General features: G+C 47.8%; 1 protein-coding gene across 23 annotated transcripts; it reads right to left on the bottom strand.

Annotated features, from left to right (window-relative positions):
- Positions 1-3,403: 3,403 nt before the first annotated feature.
- Positions 3,404-23,454, bottom strand: TPM1 (tropomyosin 1). 23 transcript variants are annotated; one of them, XM_040600137.1, is made up of 10 exons: positions 23,187-23,429; positions 22,467-22,592; positions 22,169-22,294; positions 15,985-16,118; positions 14,633-14,750; positions 14,099-14,169; positions 13,206-13,281; positions 12,608-12,670; positions 12,281-12,350; positions 3,404-4,349 (listed from the first exon to the last, which is right to left on the bottom strand). In XM_040600137.1, exons 1-10 carry the CDS (start codon positions 23,298-23,300, stop codon positions 4,267-4,269), a joined length of 981 nt encoding a protein of 326 aa, XP_040456071.1. In that variant the 5' UTR covers positions 23,301-23,429; the 3' UTR covers positions 3,404-4,266. The 23 variants fall into 23 exon arrangements, with proteins under 23 accessions (XP_040456071.1, XP_040456050.1, XP_040456053.1 ...); XM_040600122.1 differs by lacking the exons at positions 3,404-4,349; positions 22,467-22,592 and adding exons at positions 8,181-9,422; positions 10,899-10,977 and having other exon boundaries at positions 23,187-23,454; XM_040600125.1 differs by lacking the exons at positions 3,404-4,349; positions 22,169-22,294 and adding exons at positions 8,181-9,422; positions 10,899-10,977 and having other exon boundaries at positions 23,187-23,438.
- Between the last annotated feature and the right edge of the window lie 1,943 nt (positions 23,455-25,397).

Here is a 25,397-nt window from a genome sequence, read left to right as displayed (position 1 = left end):
CTTAAAGTCCATGATACTCAAATAAAAAGTACTGTATCATGGTCCTTTCATTTCAGCACATTACGAGTCAAGCAGTAACCAACGGGAAGGAGCAGTTTTTTATGTCTGTAAGACTTCTATCTGCTTCTGTTTCCTATTGTTCCTGCTCTCATGTAAATTAAGTAACCGGGATATCTGGATTGCTCACTAAACTGCTGTCATTGTGAGGGGTGGCCTGCATTTATGCAATTCTCAGCAAGAGCTTATGAATTGGCAAGGCTATGACTTACAGAAAACTAGACACGTTTGCAACTGAAGCCAAGAAGATTATGCAAACTTGTCCAGATTTTCCATACCTTGGAAAGAATACGACACACGCTGAAGAAAGTAAGTTACGCAGCTTCCCTCTATTAAAAGGAAGTATTTCTGTGTGCATTTTCAAAAAAACTCCATGAAGATAAAAAGCATTATCCTTATTTTCTCTACTGCTTTAACCTTTTTGTTGCAATTCCCACTTAATCTTTCACTGATACTCCTGTTTTATTATTTAAAAACTCAGAAATTAAAAAACCCCCAACAACAACAAAATGAACAGCCGAGGGGAAAAAAGGCTTTTTCCCCAAGCGCTGAGCCATGTAAAAATCATCCCCCTTACGCTGTCCCCACCTTGTTTTTCAGTGTTTTAGTTGGCTAATCACTTTCTTCTTTTGCTGCCACTAACAGACATTACAGCAGCCGTAGACAGCCCAGCATAACAGATACTCCTGCAGCACGAACAGTTCAGCGAAGCTTACCAACTTAACCCAGACTGTGAGCAGCATCAATGACAGTAGAATTTGGTCACTGTGTGTAATACTTTACAGATTCAGATGTCTCACTCAGGTGCTAGAGCTCTGAGAGGCAGCGCTCTGTAGGTGTAGGGTACTGCTTTAGCCTTGCTTCTTGAAGAAAAGGGACTTGCATGTCATTCTTACCTCTGTCTCTCATTCCATTCAACAACTCTTGGACTGACTGACTGGTTTGGACCACGTTGAACTCTAAAAGGAAAATTACATTTCTGCAAGTTTTGTGAGTGTAAGGAACCACAAGGATGGTGCACGCCTACGAGCATCCCAATGGAAGGCAAGGCACACCCCACAGCATGCCTTGCATATCATTAGACATCAGAGAAATCCCATGAGGGAGCAAGAGACAACACAAATGCCTCAGTATCTGGAAAAAAATTCATTGCAAGTTTACAACCAACCAGGAGACGTGAATCCGCAAGAAGGCAGGTTTTGCAAGTTCTGGTGCTCTCAGAACTACTCATTTCACTGGGAGAGGACAACTCGCAATATGACCAAGACAATTACATAGCATGGCTACACAGTAATGGTGTATCTCAAACTGCCAAATGCACTTTTGCTTTGAAGAAAAGGGTGAGTAGCTCTTCAAAACAAGACACATCTTGAGAAATGATGCAGCGTTCTGTAATGTAACAAATTTTTAGAGTTAACATGTCGGACAAAGTAGCTGCAGGAAGAAATTCCCATTTGTTTGGAACAGGGTTGCATCAGAGCCCTATTTTTTTTATGAGCCAATGCTTTCCAGCTTCGGAATTTTGTCTGATTAGGCACTGCATGCAAAGGCTCTGTGATGGGTAGGGTAGTGGCTTAGGAGACACAGTAGAAACAGATTTTCCTGCTACAGCAAATACCTCCATATGCCTATTTATGTGTCTCTTGCTAGTCAGCAAAAAATGCCACTTGGTGTGATTCACCAGTATGTGTGCTGCTGCGTTCAGCTCTCCTTGGAACTGGAAAGCTTTTATTTACCTATTATGAAGCTTTATGGATTCATCTGCAACAGTGCACTTTGGGCAAGTCTGTTCTACAAACAGCTTTTTTTCAGATTAATTCTTATCTCCTCACTTGCACATGCTTGCTTTATTAATGATGACATGATCTCACTAAGAGACATTAAAACCACAGCTGCCTCCTTACCCTTACACACAGTACGAGGTGAATTCACATTCCTCAGACCACAAAGCAGCTTGTGGCCTCCCAGAAATCAAGCTATTTTAAGCAGCAAACAAAAGGTCTGACCTCACTCAGACACACCGTTCAGGACCCAAGCGCAGACCACAGGACCATGCAGGCAATCCAGCGGGGCAGGCAGCACGCGCGGCTGTGCGAGGCTCGTGGCCCCGCGCCAGGGTCTCCTCCGCCTGGCTCCCAGCACAGCCTCCGGCTCTCTGGGTGGCCTTGGGCCCTACCCCGCGCGGCGGCTCCGGTGGGAAGCAGCCCTCCGGCCTCCAGCCGCACCCATCACCACCACACAGAGGCTTGAGCTCTGAGAGCCCCGCTTCCTGATTTTCATCCTTGTGCTGAGGAAGGAGAAAGGCACTAGAGTAACTTACCTGTGAACAGCGGTTACCTGGAGCGTTACGTGGCTGGCCTCCAATACAAGCTCAGGGCGCTGCGGGAACCTTGTAATGGGTTATTTTGATCCCCAGAAACACTTAAGGGAAACGTGAAGCCAGGGATCTCATCCTTTCCATCCAGGACAACCTGGCAGCAGCCAGTGAATCACAGAAAAGCTTGTAACGTTACAGAGTTCTCCTTCACAGCACAAAGCAAGCCAGAGACTCACAGCAGTACCTCTCCCCTGACTCCTATTTAACCTGAAATTATTCCTTCACTCTCCCCACCACACTCGCTGCTGAGAAAGTCACTCGGTTTCATCTGCTTGCTAAGGGTCCACTAATGGAGATTCTTTAAGGATCTGGAAGGTCACCTGTACCTGCCTCCTACCACGCTCCTTGCTGCTACAAAAGCAGGCAGCAACAACTTTCAGCAATATGCTACAGAAAAAGAAGGAAAAAGAATTATTTTTCAAGTTCTGAAGTTGCTCATTTACAGACCTCGTAATTCAAATGGATACCTACATGTGTAGAAATTAGCAACCAGTAGTGAAAAGCTGGGTGAAAGGATCTCTCTTGAACTGGACGCTATTTTGGAAGGTTTATCGCTGTACTGAAGCAAATGAACACGTAGTACCGGCCAGACACGAAAGCACACGGTAGCGTTTCCAAGAGCATGGCCGTCAGGGCTCACTCCCTATAGAACTCTACGGCAGCTCTGCAATGGTCTTACTGAAAACAGTTTTGGTCAACAGTGAGTGATCACCCCTCGGGGGCAGCTGCGCTCTGCACCCGTGCAGGGGTACAGTCACGCGATGGGGACAGGTTGCAGCAACACGGCCCTGGGAGGGCCCCTCACAGCTGCAGGCCCCGGCAGCCCGGACCCCCGCGCTGCCATACGTCAGCCCAGAGGAGACCGAGTGCCAGCGTGTTGACGGCGTGTCCCAGTGAGAGGGGCACGTATTTCACACAGCGATACACAGAAAGCTGATGAGATGAAAAACAAACCACAGGAGAGCAAAATTTAAAAAATGTCCTAAAATGTGCATTTTATTCCATATCATTATACAATGTTTACATACAGGTATACTTTTAAAACTGCTCAAAGAAAGTGTGAAAAAAAGTGAGGCGAATATCGGTTTATAAATTCCTCCCCCTCCCCCAGATCCACACAAATAAAATACATTTTAAAACAATCTCTTCCAAATTTATGTTTTCTCCTGAATTTATTGAATCTTTCATTTCAACATGAAAAATACAATCGAATGAACACTCAAGGTGAAATGCTGACCTACACTTCTGTATTGAGTTGCAAGAACATGATTTCAAACCTCCAAAAGCCTTCACTTTTCTCTGTTGTCTACATACCTTCGTTTTATTGAATTAGAAGGCACAGAAAGTCCGAATTCTCACAGATCAGTAAAATTCTGATAAAAATAAGTTACTGTGCTGGACAACTCCTGACTTGTCTGATATCAAACAAAAGACTTCAGTAGAACCTTTTGTTTGAAATAGCACCATTTCCACCTGATCTCTCCTGAACATGCATCAAGCTCCTTGCTAAAAACTGAAGATGGCACTTGAGGTGGGACACTCTTCTGCCACAGCCAGGATTCTTCAAAAGACTAAGCATACTGAATTGCTGAACTCTCTACAAAGTGTAGGTAACATTTTTGTTGGGAAATGGCACATTTAAACCATAATATAATATCGCTTAACCCGCATATGGCTTGCCCATTTTGGTGTTCCCCTGACCCCTGCCTGATAATTTAGCAGATGTTCTTGTGACTGCGGTGAAACTAAAATAAAGACACGTTTATGGGGTTTCACGGCAAGCAGGTGTAAAAATAATAAGACAAATAATGTGGTTGCTGCTAAGAAGGTTTTCACATGTTGTTTAACTCCAGTAAAGTTTGATCCAGCATCTGATGCATACTAAGGTTTTCTTCTTTGGCATGCGCCACTTTCTCTGTTGTGGGATTAGAAAATTAAAACATGAATAGCAGTTCATTGGAGGCACTGATTCTCAGAACACGAAGGCATGCAATCATAATTTCTACGGGAGGGTTTAGATAGTTAAGAAATGTGCATGCTCATAAATACCGGTGTCCCCAGACAACATAACTAGAGATAATTCTGAATTAATAAAATAAATGATAAGTAATGCAAGTTTAGAACTGTTGGCAACTGAATTTGTTAAGAAAATGCACAGCCAACAGAGACACAATGCTTATGTGTTCTTTGCTTATAGGAATGGGGGATGGTGAATGGTTTGTTTGTTGTTCGGTTTTGTTTTTTTTGAAGTAGAGCAATAATGAAAATAGTTATTTTCTTTGCAGATCCATGCTTTAAGTTTCATGTAATTCAGAACTTGCAAAGAACAAAAAAAATCAAAACTAATCACTTCTTCAGTGAAGTGACCTTTAAGAAATTTATTTCTTCTAGAAAATAAATAAAATTGAAGTTAGTAGCTTTATGTTGCATGCGCACTTTTATAGGACAGTCATGTAACACGCTTATTTGTAAAATATATGAGCACAATGTTCTAGAGCTGCGCCCTACCGGAGTCCCACAATAGTAACTCCACACTAATGCAAGCGTACCTTTAAACTGACCGCGTATTTTCAGATGGAGCTCCCATTCCTAGGGGTTTTTGGTGGTTTTTTGTTATTTGTTTGGGTTTTGTTCTTTTTTTTTTGTTGTTAAGTCAGATACAAGCCCAATTCATAGTAATGCAAAATTATTGCATTAAAGTCTCCCGATAACAGAACAGCTGTAAGTATCCTTTATGTTGGTTTTGAAATACAGAAAACACGAACCCGTATGAACATTTTTCTCTCATCCACATTCCAGTAAAAATCTCAGGGCCAATTCATGAAGTCAGGTAAACTGAGCGCCTCTCCACAAGGCAAGCTATTACTTTTTGGATACTCTTAGCTAAATGCTGTAGCTGTTTACTGAAGTGGAAAGGAGCTATTGCACAGCCAACAAGGTTACTGCTCCTCCAAAGCAGGTGTGCATACAGAGAAGGAGAAGCTTCATTCAGAAGAAGCATTTTTGTATTTTTCCAACAGAAACTGAGAATTTAATCCAATTTACCACAGAGTCAACAGCCTGAAAAAAATCAATTTCTAGGTTTCTTACTGATTTCTACATTTACTGATTCACTTAATTCACTGATTTCTTTAAGGAAATTTGGAAGAAGCAGTTTTTAAACAAGTTAAGAATAGTCACACTAAAGTTTAATCCTCATTCAATGCCAGCTTTAGTTCATTAGTTAGGCGACTGTTTTGCTCAAGTTGCTGGTAGAGTTGGTCTGTACAGGCAGCAAGCAGGTTAGAAGGGGAAAAAAAGAGGCAGAATGAAGACAGATTAGACAGAGAAAACAGTTACGTAAGAGTTAATAAAGAAACTGGTCACACCACAGACAGTTCAGTAACATACAGAGAAACATTTTACCTTTGTTTCTAAGACCTCTAGCAATTCAAAGCTACTCCAAGGAACAGCTACTACAACCTATGAAGAACTGGCTAAGCCTCCTCTTGTGGCAAAACTGCTGTGAGACAGGCAAGTGGGAACAGAAATGGAACAACTGCAGCTAGATTCCTAGAAGAACCAAGTCCCGCTTTAATCTTTAGGTACAGTGTGTGGAAGACTTGTTTTACAAGTGCCATTTTTTCTTGTAAACTGTTTAAGGTGTGGTGGAACCTCATCTGTCAGTGGAGGGAAAGCAACTGCATCTCAGCCAGGGTAAGGAGCAGCAGGAGTGATCGGTGCAAACACCGCTACATCTGACTCTGCCTGTACTCCCTTCCTGGGGCATCTGACAGCTGAAATGGTGTTGCTGGTAGGGAAACGTCCTTCTGTTACTGGTGTCGACACACTCTGACACCTCTAGATTGTCCAGCTGTACTTTGAAAGAAAGCATTCAGTGAAAGTGAAACAGAAGCATGAAAACCTGTGTTGCTCTAATACAGCAAACGGAGAAGACTGTTCACGTTCAAAGGGAACAGCCACAGCTCTGTGTGGCAGGGCATTTAGTAAGGATTGTTCTGCAGAACGTTCCATGATGGGCTTTGACCATCTTGTTGTCTCAAATTGTCCATATTCCTCTCAGCAGCCTAGACTCAAACGGCACTCCCGACCTCTTGATCCCGGACTATTCCCCTACAGGAAATGACTGCTTCTGGCTCCTTTCCACCAGCTTCCTATCAGCTTCCAGAAAAATCCTCTTCCCCTGCAGGCTCTGGGTGCAGCAACGGCAAAGCCATGCAGCGAGCCGGTCCGCAGGACACGCTTGCATGGTGGGCGGCAGCTCCTGACGGCCCCGGCTCCTGCGGCTTGGCACAGCCAGCGTGCACTACAGGGCCCTCAGCCCACGCCGCTCCCCAAGCAGCCAGGTCCTGTCTCTCTCATCACAGTAGTGTCGTATGTATGCGGAAAAAACATCACGACCTCAGAGTAACTAAAATTTCACTGTTTGGCAAAGCCGTTGTTCAAACATGACAACATAACTTGAAGTAAGAGGCTGATGCCTGCCTTCACCACACAAACCTCGCTCTCTGCCCGAGGCAGACTGACAGTCTTTCCCAACATCCGAGCTGGGGCTGCAGGCCCAGGTAAAGCCTGGAAAGCCCTTCCCGAGCGTACAGGAGCCCCCGTTGCCCCCGGGCAGCTGCCTGGCCGCCATCCACCCCAGAGGTGAAGCAGAGGGCCGGCCCCGCCGGCAGCCACCGCAGGGAGCTCAGGCCCCCGAGGCTCAGCCTCAGCACAGCGCCCAGGCAGGGGCCACCCCAGCCAGCCCCGCGCCCGCTAACAACCTCAGGTACCCGACCAGCTACACGTGGCTAGACCTTGTGGAACGTACCACGTAAAGGCCAGCTCCAACCAGGGCAAGGGTGCTAGAACACGCTGCAATGAGGGAACACCGCAGCGGGGCCAGCTCGGAACCCTCTACACGGCCACCGAGGACCTGCCCAGCAACTCATCACCCTACAGCACAGAGCGCCTGTCGCGTGTTTGAAGGAAAAGCAAGGACTGACACTGAAGTTCAATATTACTGTGTTAAAAATCACCAGGTTTACACTGGATTTTGCTTTTTTGACTTCTTTTCAGAAACAACAGTATTGCAAGGAATTGAGGGGAAAACCAGCAGTGCCGACACAATAAACCAGAACACACAATAGATGAAGGAGTTGGAGCTGCTACAGCCGAGTGTCTGCAGACCGCATGCCCTGAACTGAACTTGGGAAGTTAACCACGGCAGCTCCAGTCACTTTACAAACGCTTATCCCATTGTGTCTGGTTAACCTTCACACTAAACATTCTACTTTTCACCTGCAACACACACAGTGTATAAACCCACTTACTGTATCTCAACAGAGAAGTAGTAAGCTGAACTTTATTATCTGGACTACCTGTAACTGCTGACATACTCTGGCTATGGGGAGAAGCCCAAGTACAGGATAACACCAGGACATGTGTCATGGGATAAAAAACTGGGATGAGATGAAGTTACCCAGGCATGGCAGGGGAGTAAGAGAACACATCTGTTTGCGGGCCTTACTTGGAACACAAGTTTTGGGGAGGGAAGAAAATCTAGCCTGCACTTCACTGCTGAATAACTTTGAAGTTGAACAAGAAAGCCGTGTTTACATTCTTCTACTAGCTAAAAACTAAAACTCAGGTATGCTATGATGAGTTTATTTAGCTGTGGGGACTTAGGAACTTCAGCAATATATACAGCAACAGGCATGATCAGGAATCAACCCAGTTTAAACTGATTCACTTTAACGTGAACTGGAAAACAATTTGTTTTCATTGTGAAGAAAATGAAGTTAAAACAATGTAATAAACTCTCCAGATGCAAATAACAGTACAAAAAAAAGGCAAGGTGTCAGTATTTAATGCTTCATCCTTAATTAGGCTACCTAATCAGCTGAAAGCCAACGTTTAGGCCTTCAAACCTGCAATCTGTACATTCCACTTCACAGCAGAAACATTTCATTAGTAGTGTAATGATGAGTTTTCTCCTACTCCAGTTCTGAAACGTTTCTCAAGAGTGTGCAATTCAAACTCTGAAGCCTGAGCTAAGCAGAGAGTGGAGAACTACTGAAATGGCCCTGCTGAACTTCCAATCCTACCATGCTGCTCCAGAGAAGCATGTCGTGTAAAAACCCAAAAGCTAGCAGGCAATATCTTTGCAGAGTAACTGAAGTATGAAAAGGGGGAAAATTTTTTTGCAGGACATTTAAAAGACTATTTTTGGGTGAAAAAAATAATTTGAAGTTTTTGATACTGTCCCTTTAAATTTATCTCAGATATTTAAGTTAATGAACAAACACATTTATATAAAGACAAGAAGCCTTCAGCATCAAGCTAGAAGACAATTTCTGACTTTAAACGAAAAATCTGGTGTCAAGGACTTCACTGCTCCCCCAGCCATGTTCCCATGACCAAACGACCCTGAGGAAGTAGCGTCTGTAAAAATTTTGGCCCAAGAATAACAGCTGAAAAAAATCTCCGTTACACCTACTCGCCATTTTATCTGCCTCAGATTTTGAGAAAGACCAAGATCAGAACTGGTCAGTTTTGACCTCAAAGTACCAACAGTATTGTGGAATTGTGTACTCTCACCCCATAGACTGCCGTCACTGGCTTTGCATTGTCAACATTCAGGCAAAAGTGTTTGTAGCAAAAAAAAAAAAAATTTAAAAAAATGGAAACACAAAAAAAAATCTAAATCCCTAATGGCAAAAAAAGCAAATTTTATTAGTAACTGAAATAATTATTTAAATAACTTAAATAAAAGGCAAGGGAATAGCAAAAGGGATACAGCTGGGATGTTTATTTTACATTGAGAGATGTAGAGTTTCTGTACAGCAGAGCACAAGCAGAGCATGTTCTGAGCCAGGTGCTAGAGGAACAGAGTCAACTAAGCTAGAAGACAGGACAATGAACCCATGAAACATCCAAAGCTTGGAAAGATGTTTTGTCCAACCTGATGAAGATGTCTTTGGAGAAGTGAAGCAAAGAAAATTATCTGCGTGAAAAGAAAAAGTGAGATAAGGTAGGAAATAAAAAAGATGCAGTAAAGACTTCCAAAAAAGCAGGAACAGCACAGGCCAGCATGCCAAGATGACTACTAGATAAACACCACACCATGCCAGGACTGGAATGCTAGAGTAGTGTCCTCGTGTACCAGTAGAACACATTTTAAAGTCTGTTTTCCACTTAGAAATATCCCAATTTGAAGAAATACTGTAATCTCTGTACACAGAGGAGGAAAAAAAGAAATCCATTTGCTTGATTAGCCACTGAGCAAAAGCAGATGTTGGGAGGGTGGGGGGGAATTAAAAAATACAGTAAAATCAAAGTAGACAGAGACAAAATTAGATCCCCACTAAAAAGTTGGGAGAGAAAGGGAGGGAAGTAATGAACAGATATAGGCATGAAAAAACACAAAGAAAAAACATTTTAAAATATGGGTTCATGCAAACTACATTTCCATGTCTGAGCGAAGCTTATGCCTTGCTGAAAGCATGCCAGCTTCCCAAAACAAACCTTGAGACTAAACCATCGCATCTCGCAAGCACCCGAGAGCCACAACTCTTCCTCTTTCCCACGTCAACCGTACCGGATTCATGCAAGTAAGGTCTGAGCATGGGAAGGTGGGTTTAGCACAGCTGACCTCTGTTCAGAGTTTTAGGCTGATGTAAGAGCAGCCAGTTTGTATCAAACGCCGTGGAGACTAGTTACACCTTACAAGTGATCACTCTCCTGCTTTCCTGCTGCCTGATACACTCTTTATTGTTCTCCTTACGACTAAAGTTGGTATAACCACCTTTTTGGTGTATGCAAAGTAAATTACTACTACCTCCCACCAAATATGCAGAAACAACCTACAATTCAATTCTGACTTTTATGGGTTTAAATGGCAAAGTACTTTAAACCAATTCCCACACTTGTAATGCAGTGATAACAGCCGAGATTTTCAGAGCCTTAAGGAAATAGAGATAAGCACTTTCCACTGTCACTAACAGAGAATACAGCTAAACCTAATTTTCTTTGAAACTTTTGTAGGAACTTTGCCAGAGAAAAACTGTGACAGCAGATGAATACGCTCTGAATGCAACACATACCAAAGCAATTTTCTTTGGTGAAGTGAACATGACGGGCCCTGGTAGGCAATGCTTGAACAGAGGTGAACTGGAAGGGTGAACGCAGAGTTACTGACAAAGGGCAACCACAAGACACACGGATTGCAGATACAGAATGAAAGAGTAAACACGTGCTTATCAGGCAGCTTACAAAATCACCATGAGTATTTACCAGGCTAGGCACAACACTCACCCACACTCTGCCTCGGTAAAGAAACTGTTCATGGTATTTTGTACACCTAGTCTTGCTAAAAGAACACATCTCCCGCTACAGAGGGAGTGTAATTTCACAAGGACGGAGCTGCGCAATCAAAGAGGGCAGGGAAGCAGGTGCAGGCACAAGCTGGGAAGACATTTACATGGAAGTCATATCGTTGAGAGCATGGTCCAGCTCCTCGCTGATGGCTTTGTACTTCAGTTTCTGAGCATAGAGCTCATCTAACATCCCCCAAGGGAAGGCGGAGGTGTGCAAAGAAATGGAGCGTGATCACGGGATGGAAGGTGCAGGTGGTGGCACAGGATACCATCCAGAAGCCGTAGGAAAGGGGAAGAGCAACAGAAAGAGGTGTTGCGACAGACAAAACAAAAGTTACAAAATTAGAGAAGAATTGAAAAAAAAAAAAAATCAACAGCGAATAGTGCTACATGACAAGTTCATTAACTGCACTGCCAGCGGAGCAACCTGCGACACAGAGAAAACTAAGAAAAAAGGCGTGCAAGGGAAGCAAAATCCATGTTTCCCTGTCCTGGATTTTTGTTTTAACATACATGAGGAGGGCACACAGGAGGCTTGGAAGATCCAAAAACAGGACTCAAGGAGAATGCTACCATTTTACCACTTATTGTCTAGCAGTTTGTGTTGTGGTTTTTTTTTTTTTTTTTACCTTAGAAAACACTCTGGTTTGTGTGATGTCATAAACTCAGCTTCCTACAGCAATTTTTGTTCCTTCTGAACACATCTTCTCTGCTTCCTTTCTGAGTCAGCGATAAGTTCTCAGCAGCTACCTAGATATTTCATACCCTTTTTGCAGAAGTCAGCCTGCCATACCAAGCAATCAAGCTTCTTAAAATCCTAGACTTAGTTTAACGTGTCTAAATAGTAAACTCCACATAACATTTAATTACAAACCACTACTGAATTATTTTCTCTGGAGGTAGAAAGCACATGCAACTATTCTGCTGCAGTTCTGAAAGATTTATCAAAACCTTTAAACAAACCCTCTGAGGTTAAATAAGCTGTCCTCCTGATTCTCTATACAATCTATTTGCTTCACTGAAAAACAGCAACTGGCCTATGACACAAAATGCCTGCCCTGACCAACACTTATCGCAGGAAAAAATTAGGTTAGCTTGCCACATTCCTAATTATTTCAAATGTAACACAGCTCTTCATCAGCTTTTTAGTAAGATAATAAAAATACTTATCATCTAATCATTTACCCTATACATTTCTTTATCTTCAAGTAGAAAAGTATAAAGCAAAAAAATAAAAGAAGTCTTGAGAACATGAGAGAAAAAGGAACAGGCAAGAGCAAAACACTGTTCACCTGAAGCGTTTAAAGTCATCAGCACATTTCAACCTGAAAACATTTTGCCTATTTCCCTATTGAGGCAGACCCATTTACATAAGCAGGACAAGTCAGGTGTGTAGAACTGGGTACTGGAAAACAAAACAAACCCACAACAGGAGAATAAAAAAAATCTGTATTTCCACCCTAAGTGAGAAAACAAAACCTCATACCTTCTAGGTCATCAATGCTCTTCTCCAGCTTGGTTACTGACCTCTCGGCAAATTCAGCACGGGTCTCAGCCTGAAGTCAAGACAAATACAGACTACTGTAGCAAATACACATAGTATTTACAAACAGAGGAACAAAAATTGAAATGAGGAAAAAAGTACAATGAAATGCAGCAAATAATAAGGCAATACTAATTCTCAGGAGATACATTTAACACCAAATCATCTCCAAAATGATTTGTTCATGCTTAAAGCGTCAAAGAAATGTTTATATTAGAAGAATCAAAGCTGCGCTGGAAGATGTGTTGTAAAGAACAGCTCGAATTTTACCTCCTTCAGTTTGTCAGTCAGGACTTTAATCTCCTCTTCATATTTATCTTCTTTCTGCGAGTACTGTAATTAGAAAGAGGATCGCTGATATTAGACCAGGTATTCTAAACATACCAGAAAACCCCACATTTGAGATTCTCTTCTAATAGGTCAACCGTATACAAGAAATTAACATGGGTATAACTAAATTAATTCCACTTACCAGACTGCAGTAATACACAGTTTATTACAAGAGCCAAACTTCCCTCGAGTTATAGTCCAGTGCTATACGGTGGGAACTTTGAGTGGGAACTGGTAGCACAGTTTTAAAAACGAGTGGCATTTGGAGAAGTTTCATGTTGGCACACAATTGCCATTTTGAGAGACACTATAAATAATATTTAATCCCGTCAGATTACTTAACAGAACATGTGGTCAAATAATACTGACCTATTTGGAACTGAAAGAAATACTAGGTTCTGGCACGAGCCAAATATAAACTCAGCGATAAGTCCAGATGGCCTTGCTGCAATGCTGCAGTGACCAGCATATACAGAAAACCCCACAGGCGGTGCAGGTGACAACATAAGGGACACATTCTCACGCAAGTCTAGCCTACCTTCTCAGCCTGAGCCTCCAGCGACTTCAGGTTGTTGGTCACAGTTTTCAACTCCTCTTCAAGCTCAGCACATTTGCTGTTATTTCGGAAGGAAGGCAGGAAAGGGGCGGATGGAAGATTCAGTCAAGCAAAAGAAACAGGAGAAAATAGGGGGAAAAGATAGAGAAAAATGAAAACAATTACAGAGCAAAAGAATGGCCTCAAAAGCAGCTGAATCCATCACAGACTGAAAGCAACTCTTTTTGATGCCAAATGCCATTTCAAGTGTACGTTAAGACAACGACCAGACAGAAATTAGCTACAGTTCTTGGCTCACACAGAAATATTTACATAGCCTTTACACGTGAGACAGTTCAGCTTCTTTTTGGCTGCACAAAAGATCAGCTTTAAAGGTAAAAATGAATAAACAAACAAAAAATAGACGAAAGAAAACCACCAAAGCAAGATGCAAAGAGAGTAAAGAGCGTAGCGAGGATGTAGTTGTTACTACTGAGTGAGCTAACCGGCTATGGAAGCTGAGAGACTCGGGTTGCAGTTAAACCTAAAGACTGTTTATTAGTATCAGTACCTTATCCTCTGCAGCCATTAATGCTTTCAAGGTTTGATCCATTATTCTTAACTGTTCTTCCAGCTGTCGGACTTGGCTGTTAGTGAACACATGAAATGCACAAAAGCCATTCACAAAATCAGTGTGCAGGTACAGCATGCAGTGACAACACACACGCGCACACACATATGAACACATTTACTTTGGCACTGACTATTTATTTCGACCATTAGAGTAAATGAGAAAAACAGAGCTTGGAGCTGAACACGCAGTGTACTGCCAACGTTTCATGCTGTTACAGTTGTCTTGTAGCACCTCACACATCTCGGGGCAGCTCAACTCTTACCTTTCTGAGAGCTCAGCCCGCTCCTCAGCCCGCTCCAGGTCACTCTCGATGATCACAAGCTTACGAGCCACCTACCAGAAAAGGCAAATCACAAGTGGGGATATTACCTTGCTGCAGCACACGCCACCTGGTTCTAGAACCTACAAAGCAGGGAGCCGGGTCTCTTTCCCTTTTTTGGTCAACACATGAGTTTTGACTATGTGACAACTTCATTGTTCATTTCAGTCTTTACTATCTGGCAGTTTTCAAGACCTCTCTTTCATTCACCCAAAAGCAACTTAGAAGTATTTTTCTCCCTAAGAGACCAGGGAATACTCTCAGCCATTTCAGCGCAAAGATCTGGACACAGATCTCCTGCCACCTTGTCCCCCGAAGTATCCAGGTGCCCATTCTTCCTTCCATAGCTGGGAAGAGTGGTGTTTGTGATCTTTTGAACTTAAATGGCAAAGCAGGGGGCGAGGGAGGATAACGAAAGAATTTACAGGCACAGCCTAAAGCACTTTAGAAACAGATGACCTGCACTCAGGGACCGACCTCTTCATACTTGCGGTCAGCCTCTTCAGCAATGTGCTTAGCTTCTTTAAGCTGGATCTCTTGGATTTCCATCTTCTCTTCATCCTTCTGGGCTCTATTTTCAATGACCTTCATTCCTCTGAAAGACGTGAAAAACAGGAAATGTGAGGTTCAGGGCTTGCCAGTTTATCTCCAGCTCCACCACTACCAGAGCTGGACTTTCAGACAAGTGCATTAAGGTGGACGAAGCACATCAGATACTTGATTCTTCACACCATCGATCTAGCCCTGCGCATTCACACCTCAGAGTTCAAAGGGAAGAAACCTGTCTTTGGAAGAAAGAAAATTTAATCTGTTTAGCTCTTAACCGCAGTTCAGCTGTGCTACTCCTTTTCATTTGAAACTGATGGAAAACAAGGTAAATAAAGGGTCTTTAGTCATCTTATTAGGACTTTAGAAGCAAGACATCTGTGCTTTTACACTCATCATGAAACAGCATGTTACAGCCCCTGCAGGACTGGCAGGCATTATGTTTATGGGCCAAACAGATTCCCCTGAGCTTTGCCATGTCAGAGCCCTAGCGCACTGGAGCACTCTGCACTAGCAAAATTTAACTCCTTCATAACAGGGAACATTGCATATTGCCCCTTCCATGCATGTTTGACCCAAATTCTCTTAACAATTTTATAACACATCATGAGTCTCAGATGCTTTTCTTTTCAACAAGCTGCACTGTTCGCAAGGTAGAAAGAAACAAGCAGAATAGGTCGGGTTTTTTCCCCAATAAAAGGTACTATCACAGATATAAAATACAGTTGGTAGAAATAAAAGAGATCTTCCAAAGCTGCGACTCTTGAGTTCCTAACTTAAGTACTTCTGGAAATCCCAGCCTAAATCTGAAGGAATTATCATGCTTGCTCTCCTCTGCTCAGCTTCACGTACCAATCTTGCCAACAGGAGAACCAAAGCCTCCTCCAGCACTTTGCTGTTCTCCAGGTGAGATTTTCATCCCACAATGAATCCAAGAATCACCCAACAGCACAAAAGTACACGTCACCTTCAGAAAGTTGTTATCCAAATGGAGAAGCCTGGGCTGGGCCAAGTGGTTTTCACAGGATGCAGCATGATCCATCAGAAGCCCTACCCCGCTTAAATCGTATCTTTACAACTGAGACACGAAACAGAATTCAAGCCTACACATTTTTGACATCCCTACATAGACAAGATGTAACTGAAGTCCAGCTAGGCAAAGGAAGCGCAGACTACACCTGTTGAGACGTAGGAGCAATTAAATTTATTTCCCTAATCCACACCCTGGCAATTATCATCCTTGTCATAAGGGCAATGATCCATTCAAGAGCAGCCCCACCCACCTTTCACTCTCATCTGCAGCCTTCTCTGCCTCCTCCAGCTTCTGCAGGGCAGTAGCCAAGCGCTCCTGTGCCCGGTCCAACTCTTCCTCAACCAGCTGGATGCGTCTGTTCAGAGAAGCTACTTCACTCTCAGCCTGAGCACAGGAAGAACAGAAATTAATTAATTAATAAGGTGGCGCATATCACTTCCTGTAAAAGATTATCCCACGTACCTGCTAGTGCCACTTAATGGCACTTCAGTCATTTTTTACTTCTTCCCCTAAAAAGCCCATACACAGAAATGTCTACATCCTCATTGAATTGTGAAGTTATTGCTTAACGGAGGAAAAAGTGATTAATGCTTCCTTTAAATGAAGTGCATTAAGGAATGTACAATTTATATGAAAAAGAACAGCACTGGAAGATCTATGCGTCATTCCCCAAATATTTTCTGTTATTGCATTTGCAGACATGAACTTGTTATAGTCTCCCCTCCCGCCTTTTTTTTTTTTAATCAAATCAACACAAACTAATTACCCCATTCTTCAACATTACCCAAAATGCTTTATTTATGAGTTCTGCAATATTTTGAATAAGAATTGTCCCAATATTCCCTTGAGTTCTGTAAGAAGGGTTCAGGATAAACATGCAAAACCACACCTAGATCAGCATTTGGAATGAGACAGCTAACACAGTGAGAGTGCACGGGAATGCCTAGGAAATGCCCCAGTTCACACTGGTTTTGGCTACAGGCAAGCTACGCAAGAGCTGACAAGGAGGGCACCAGCAGAGGCTGTATCTCAAAGGGGCCCCGATACAGGCAACAATCGCTTACACCACCTATCCGCCCCTCCCCCCAAGGCTGCCATCCTCAAACTTCCCCCGGATTTGCTCCTCTTGCATTACCTATTCACATCATTTTCTTGCAACTCATCTGCTTCTTATCATTACAAGCTTTTCCTTCTGACACCCCCAAACCTACGCTTGCTTAATAAATTGCAGAGCAAGTTCCATAACAGCCTTGTAGTAATCTCATTGTTAAACTTACTTTCTTTCAAAAGGATATTAAGCCCAAAATATATATAAACAGGTCATTATTCTACAAATTTAATTACTTCCAGGAGTAACAGTTACTCCTAATTAGTACTGAAAATTATCTTGCTATATATGAGGAAGTACACATCTGAATTTTCTATGATGTCTAGTTGGGTGGCGAGGTGGGTAGGGGCAGAAATAAACCCTCAATACAAAGTAGATACCAGAAGGATCAGTTTGATCAGTTTGGTACTTTAATTAAAAACTTAGGGAACTGTTACTTGTTGCTTTTACTAACCGGAGGCAGCTGGATACAGCTGGCCACAGCTAGAATTTTGTTGTACGTAACACAAGTAAGAATAACTTACACATCGGACAAGTAGAACAACCTTTGACATCACAGTAACATTGCCCCACCGGAATGATCAGAAGGGAAACTAATAATGTATTCGAACATTAATGAGTCTGCACAGTAAATGTGTAGAACTAGGAGTAGAAGAGACTTCACTTTTAGAGATCCCCATTAACCCAAATATAAAATCTTTAGAAATGTAATCAAGCAGTACTACTCTATTTTCAGACTTCTGGCTTCAAACATGAGAATCTGAACATTCTCATTTGAGAAAGAAAACCACCTTTTGTAAATGTTACCCTTAAGAAATGTTTAATGTTACACGTTAATTATTACCACGTCAAGACTCCTCATCGCGATAAGGGCATATAATACGCTTCGAAAACAGAGGGCGACTAAAGTCCAGGCGCCCTTCCCGGGGCAGCGAGGCAGTACGGGCTCAGCAGCTGGCGGCAGCGCAGTCGCCCCGTGCAGAGCAGGGCTCCCTCCTTACACAGCGAGGCAGGAAAAACACTGGGGCACTCCCACAGTCAACAGACAAACATAACCTCCTGCGGTTTTGCCGTAGCACTTATACGCCACATACTTTTACAGTGAGCGATGAGATGGATAAGTTACCATCGGGTGTTAATTATTACCATTGTAAGAGCGATTCTGTTTTCCAGAAGGAAGAAAAATGCATTCTGAAAACACGATTACCAACAGCCCCTTGAGATGCGTGTGCTCAACACAGAAGAGATTCTTTTCTAAGGCAGCAGCTGCTAATCATAGTCTTGAAACTTTTAACAATCTGGTGTAACAATCAAAAGCTGTAAGGCGTGATACGTTTTGGCTACAGCTTTAGCTTTTTCATTGTTTGCATATCTGTACCTTGCACAGGAAGAACCGAACAAAACAACCCTAGCTGGTCACATGCTATACATGTAAGGTGTTACACTAAGGGAAGGGTCAGACTCACACCTCAGTTTGCTTGCTGTAATATCCTCAAAGCCTCCTTCCTTAAGCATGCAGAAACACAGCTGCAACAGTAAAAAAAACCCTACATGGCTAGCGTTATGGAAGACGCACAGATCTACATGTGTCTGTGAGTTCAGTTTTCTGCCTTTATTCACCCCAGCACTGACCCCTCCAAACAAAAACTTCAATCCCATGTAAATGTACTCTGCAGAATGCCACATCATCTGCACAAGCCAACTCCAGGGAAGAGACAAACATTAACCTTCAGGATCCTAAGCCTTACAGCAAGGTGGCTGAGCCCTGAAGACAAAGCTTCACCAGCGCGCTGCAGTCACTTCTCCAGCACCATTCTTTCCGCCACAGAAGGTGACATGAAAGCTTCCCATTTGAACAGGAATCCCTTAATACGTTGTTTAGAACAATATATATTACTGAAAATAGGACAATTGATGTCTTTTACTTCACCAAAGCTTAGAAAACAAATACAAGTATTTTTTTAAACATAGAAACCCTTATGAAACAAGTTAATGACTGTGACGTGATTCCCCACTGAAAAAAACGGGTATGTGAAGTGACCTGCAAGAATGCAGTAGTTACACAAGTGTAAGGAGGCACATTTTGCCCCTTGGGAATATCACCTGCAAGTAATCAGAAGGCGCTTCCTTTGCACTTGCTGCCCAGAATGCGCACAAAGCCCCATATTGTAAGGAAACCCAATAATCACCATTTTTTACTATTGTAATAAGCTACATACGTAAGAAAATTGTTCTTTTGCATCACCTTTATGCAACCACCGAAAATACTAAGCCTGCTGCAAAGAACACTACATTTTACAGTGGGAAACACCAAGTTACAGCTGCCACAACGCCCCGACACCCGTGGCAGGGCACCCAGCCCCACCAGCTGTCCCGCCGTAAGTGCCCCCCACACCTACACGCGCCCGCTGCCCGCGGGAGCTGCTCACACCTCACCGTGTCTCTGCCCACGACGTGCCCGTGGCTCCTGCCCCGCCTGGGCCAGGCACGGCCACACGCCGAGCACAGTGTGGATGGCCAGAGCCAGGGACCAGGCCAGGGCCCTGCGGTGTTTCCGGACGCTGTGGGCAGCCCCCAGCCGCGGCCATCTCGGGCTCGGCCCCAAGCCCCCAGCCCCCTGGCCATCGGCACGCTGCCCCCACAGCTGCACTCGTCGGGACGGGGTACGAAGGCAAGTGGCGCTCGCCAAGCCCCCCCCAAATGTCACAAAAGCTCGCCCAGGCCCTCACACAAAGCGCCCGGTCCGACACCGGCCAAGCTCAGCCCCCCCGCCGGGCCGCGCCCAGCGCTGCGGGGCCGCTGCTCACCTGCGGGCCCGGGCCCGACCCCCGGCTCTGCCCGCCCGGGCCTGGCCGCCGCCCGCCGCCGCGCCCGCAGGTGACCATTCCGCCGGCGGAGGCAGGGGCCGAGCCGCCGGGAGCCCCTCGGCCGCTCCCACCGGGCCGCTGCCCCCCAGCCGAGCCGAGCCGAGCCGAGCCCGGCCGAGCGGGCGGCCCTACCTCCTCCCGCAGGGCCCGCTCCTGGTCCACCTCCCGCTGCAGGCGGCCCGCCCGCTCCTCGGCGGCATCTGCCTGCTCCTGCAGGCTGCGGATCTTCCTCCGCACGGCCTCCAGCGAGCTCATCGCCGCCATGCCCGCGCCTCGCCCGGCCTGCGCCGCCCGCCCCAGCCCCGGAAGTCCCCCCGCGCGCCGCGCACCGGGGCGGGGCTGCCGGCACCCGCTGGGAGCGGCGCGGCGCACCCCGGGGCGGGCACCGGGGCAGGCGGCGGGCGGAGGCGGCGGGCGGAGGCGGGCCGCGGCCGGGAGGGGGCTCCGCGGCGGGGCCGGGCCGGGCGGGGCCGGGGGGGCGGTGGCCAGCGCCAGGTGGGCGCACTGGGGCGGCAGCGCCCCCTGGCGGCGCGGGCGGGCGGGTCCCCGCGGGCCGGGGCCGGGACCCGCCGCCTCCCCCCTGCAAACCGCCGCCGCAGCACGAGCGGAATAACGTGGCACGGAGCGGCCCGTCCGCCCCGCCCGCCGCTGCCCCCGCACGGGGAGGCCGAGGCAGCAGCGGGGTGAGTCAGGCCGGGGCGGCCAGGCTGCCTCGCCCCCCGCGCAAGACGACTTCCCCCGAGCCGTCCCTCCCTGCCTGCCCCTGGTGCTCCCTGCCTGCCCCTGCTCCTGCCCCTGGCCCGGGCCCTCCCTGAGCCCTGCCCCTACCCAGCCGGGCAGGGCAGACGCCGGGGCAGCTGCCGCGCCAGGCAGACCCCGCGCGGTGCCAGGAAAGGGGTGCCCGGGCAGTGCCAGGCGGTCCCAGGCCCACCATGGAGCACAGCACCCACCTGGGGAACACCCGCCAGCCCCCACCGGGGGGGCGGCTGCAAACACCGTGCTCAGCTGCCCCCGAGCACTGTCTTCCAGCGAAGGAAAATGGCAGCGGGGCTGGTTAGAGAGGTCTCTCGCTTCGCACAGGGACTCTAGCAGCCTTTCTCCTGCCTCCATCCCAGGCCAGCCATTCCCAAATAGTCTGCATACTTTTCCTTATAAGGAATATCTCCCCTGGATCTTTGTGCGGTTCCTTTGAACCAGTTAACTAAACGTCCTGCTAGGAAGCTGCCTCTCATCCCGCAGCCTCGCAGAGGACCGAGGACATCTGATCCACATTACACACAACCTTTCCCGCTCCCATGCACCCTTATGTTAAGTTCTTGAGTTCTCTTTCAAAGTTATACAACCTAACTCCCATACTGAATTTAAACCTTTTTAACCCTTTGTTCATTTTAGAAGTAAAATGAGACAAAAGCATGCTGTCCTTCACGCTAAGCTGTTTTTGGTAACATTTCCCCTTCTAAAAGTACCCTTCCTCCCCCTGACATGCTTTGCTTGCTTCATCCGTGGTGGCTCCTCTTTCTATTATGGCTTTGAGGTTAATTTTTAAATGTATAGGAAAAGGACAGTCACTACTTTGGAAACACCATGGTTTCACCTAAGCCTGTAATTCAGGCCAGAGATCTACCCAGTGAGAACCGACAGAACAGCAGCAGCCACCATAGAGATCTGGACCTTGACTGCAGAGACAATAAACTCGCACGGTTCCGTGCATGCAATCCATTAAATGCATGTCAGGGGCAGACAGGTGGGTGGGATGAAGGCCTGGGAGAGGCACAAGCTCTTGCATTATTACCATATAAAGTGCTGAGCTATATATAACTCCCAGCCTGCTCCCAGGATCCCTGTCCTCTGAACTGCAAGCTTAGCAAGTATCATCTTCCGGACGATTTTCTCTCACACGAGACTGAACTTTTCTTTGAAAAGCCCAACAGTTCCAGTGATTTTCAGGAAAAAACAACCTAGGAGAGGATCTTTTATCTCAGGGACCAGCCATACACCAAACTAGTATCTAGTAACAGCTCTAATGCACGCCTGCCTAGGAGCACCGTTCGTGACAGAACTAGCAGCCCCTGCTCTTCTGGACCTCCCTCTCCTGCATCTAGTTGCTAGTAACTCTCCGATTCCGCTTAATTTTCAAGGCAGTGTTGTTCCAGCCTCAGCCGTTTTCCCCATCACCTGAACAGACAATCCACTCTTTCTTTACTTTCACATCTAGAGCGGCAAGTACACATGAAAAGCACGTGTCGACTGCACAGAAACCCAATCAAACACCTCTGACAGTGTGCAAACCTCATGCAAGGAGGCAGTGCTGTGTTTCCCGCTTCCCTGCCTGGGAGGTGCCTGGACCCTGCCCCCTGCAAAGCTTTGGAGTGCTGCTTGGTAGGAGTCCTGGCTGTCCTGTGCAGAGATCGTGTGGTTCCTGTGCTGGGGTGGTGGTGAAAGGGATGGGGGTAACTTACATCTGTGGCCTTTTTGTCAGCCAGTTCCAACTTTTCCTGTGCATCTTTAAGGGACTCGGAGTATTTGTCCAGCTCATCCTCAGTGGCCTTCAGCTTCTTTTGTAGAGCCACCAGCTCGTCCTCCAGCTGTGATACGGGTGGAAAGCGGTGGAGAGGGGAGGGCGGGCAGGAAAAGGTGCAGCAGGCAACGTGATCGTGCAAAGGGAGATGTGCGAGTGCAGAAGAGACAGAAGAGGACAGAGAGAGAGAGAGAGGAGAGACAGTTAGATTCAATTTGCTTGCGGCAAGGGCACGATACCTTGGCAGCATTCTCCTCTGCAGAGAGGAGGCTATCCTCAGACTTGTGTAGCTCTTCCAGCACTTGGTCCCTTGCATCCTCCGTCACATGCAATTGCTTTTCCAATTGCACAATGTCATCCTCTAACTAGGTGCACAAGAGGAAATACAATGCACAAACATGTTTCTCCCTGGGCTCAGAAAAGTGGGAAATTAATTTTTAAATCCCTCTCCCTTCTTCCCTCCTCCTTCAGGATTCTCCCAGAAATGTGCAACCAGTGTGCCCCCCTCCCGCAAACGAATAAAGCCCCAGGTGTAGAAGAGGCGGGCTGGAGAAGGCCGGGAAAATGGGACACGGGAATGGCAAGGGGGCAGGCAGGCGGCCGGGATCGGACAAGCCTGCTGGAGGGGACGAACAGCTTTAGGGGCCCTTCGCCAACCGGCAGCACGCCTGGCCGTTGCTGCCCGGGTTCCCGGGGCAGCCTGTCCCCCCGTGCCCTGGGACAAAGGCACGGCGGCCACGCGGCTGTCCCCCGGCCCGGCTGCCGGCTGGGGCGCGGGGGGGGGGGCGGGGGGGCGCCTGCAGCCGGGCTCCGGGACCCCCCCGCCGGGGGAAGCGCTGCCCGAGGGAAAGTTCAATCAGTTCCGCAAGGAGCGGGGTGGGGATACGGGGTGCGGGGGGGAGGGGGGGAATCAGCCGGGAAGCGCAGAGCCCGGCGCTGGCCCGGGCCCCGGTGCAGACCTGCTTGCTCCTCTCCTCCGCCGCCTTCTTATCCGCCTCGGCCTGCTCGGCTCTGTCCAGGGCGTTCTCCTTGTCCAGCTTCAGCATCTGCATCTTCTTCTTGATGGCATCCATGGCGGCGGTGGGCTAGGCGCGTCCCCGCGCGAGTGGCTCCGAGGGGACGGGTGCGGGACGGGCGCGGGGCTGCTCCGTGCGGGACGCGGCGCCGGCCGAGTGCGAGCGGCGGGCGGGCAGCGCCTCACAGATATGCCCTTTCCCAGGGGGCTGACTGCATTCCTCAAGACATCCAATACTTTTTTGGAAAGGGCTTTCCCCCCACCCCCCCTTTTCCCCTCCTCCCTCCCGCCCGGCCCGGCCCCGCTCCCCTCCCACGCCCCCCGCCGCTCCCACTCGCCGCCCGCCCCCCGCCCGGCCCGATGCCTGTATATGGGGTGCGGCGGCCGGGCCCCGCCGCGGGTCCGGAATAGGCAGGACGGGACGGCCGGGAGGAGAAAGGGGAAAAGAAAAGAAAAAAAAAAAGAAAAGGAAAAAAAAAAAGAGGAGAGAAAATAAAGAAAAAAGAAAAAAAAGTATCAAGCCGGAGCCCGGGGAGGGATGAGGCACGGGCTCCCGGGTGCCACCGGCCCCGTGCTGCAGCCGCCCCCCGCCCGGAGCCCGGTGTGTGTTACAGCAGGAGGGTGGCGGCGGTGGGGGGGCTGCGGGGGGCAGCTGGAGGGGCAGGAAGGGGTTAACTACATCTACGTACGGAATGAATGCGATTTGAGACCTTTCCGCCGGCAGGCTGGGGCGGGGGTGTGTGTGGGGTGGTGGTGGGGTATCTCTCCTGAGCAGCTGGGGTGCAGCAAGTGCGGCGGCGGGGTGCTGGGCCGGGGGGAAGCGGGCACGAAGGCCAGACTTGGCGGCGAGGGCAGGGCCGAGGGGGAAGGGGGACCCCCCCGGGCACGGCAGGGCTCTCTGCTAACACCACGGTGGTGCTGGGACAGAGCGGGGCTGCGAGGGGCTGCCAGTCCCCCTCTGCCCGTCCCCCTCTGCCGAACCCGGTGGGGGCTTCGCGCTCTGCAGGGAGGTGCGCACATGCTGCAGGCACCGAGCTGAAAAGACGAGGCAGAGGGGAGTTACAGCACCCCTCACCGGGTCATTGGTGGGAGTTACAGCACCCCTCACCCCTCACTGGGTCGTGGTGGTGGTGATTTACAGCACCCCTCACCGGGTCGTGGGGGGGGGGGAGTTACAGCACCCCTCCCCCCTCCCTGGGACAGTGGCAGGCCAGCGGCCCTCCTAGGGGCAGCCAGGGCCACGAGGGATGGAGCCCGGGAGAAGCTGGGATGGAACTGGCTGGAGTGGCGGCCTGCACCCTCCCCCTGCGATGCCAGCGAGAGACAGGCAGCAGAGAGAGAATTAACAAAATAACATGTAATTAAGTGGAGAACTATTTTTGCTTCTGGCGGGTCTCACACAGTCTCATCGGCACAGAGCGAGCAAGACGCAACATGCTCCCTCCCCGCGACGCACGCTCCCTGGTACAGCAGGGAACGCGCACGGCCCTGCACCAGCCCCACAGGATTTGGGCTGCACAAAGAGAAAATTAAGCAGCCTCTTTGTCTGCGCTCAGTACTTGCAGCAGAAAATTCCTCCCTGGTGCTGTCACTGCATCAGCTGAACCGACGACGTTGCAGGAGGGAACGTCCCAGGGCTTCCCACCCGCGCAGGGGCAGCGAGGGCTGGGTTGCGGGGCAGTGGAGCCCAGCTCCTAGAGGGCTTCCACACTCTGCATCATGGAGCTTCAGCTCTGCAAGGCAGCAAAGCCCCCGGATCTGGGGTCAGCCCAACAGCCCCTTCCCCTCCTCCTGAGAAAGGCCATTGGAACGGGGCGATGAACTGCACCCAGTTCAGAGAGGCCAGCAACGAGGTGCAGGGACTCGGGTGCATTGTCACCAGAGAGCGGGGAAGGCCATTGCCAAAGCACAAGCTTTTTTCCTGACTCCTACTTAAAGAAGATGTTTTCTCACTGCTTTGGTTTAATAACCACGCTCTTGTGCGAGGGCTGTAAAAACCAGTAATAATAGGGGAAATTATCAAAATGTTTCTAGAGGGCAGAATTCTCTCTTGTCTATAGAGACAATATTGCTCATTCATCCCTGCCAGTTCCCAAAAAATACTGCTTAGATCCATCAAAAAACAAACAGCACCGCACTGTCATGAAACGTTTAA

Source organism: Falco naumanni, chromosome 7 (genome assembly GCF_017639655.2).
Source record: "Falco naumanni isolate bFalNau1 chromosome 7, bFalNau1.pat, whole genome shotgun sequence".
Classification (NCBI taxonomy): domain Eukaryota; kingdom Metazoa; phylum Chordata; class Aves; order Falconiformes; family Falconidae; genus Falco; species Falco naumanni.
The sequence above is the reverse complement of the archived record's forward strand: the minus strand, read 5'-3'. Positions and strand labels throughout refer to the sequence as shown.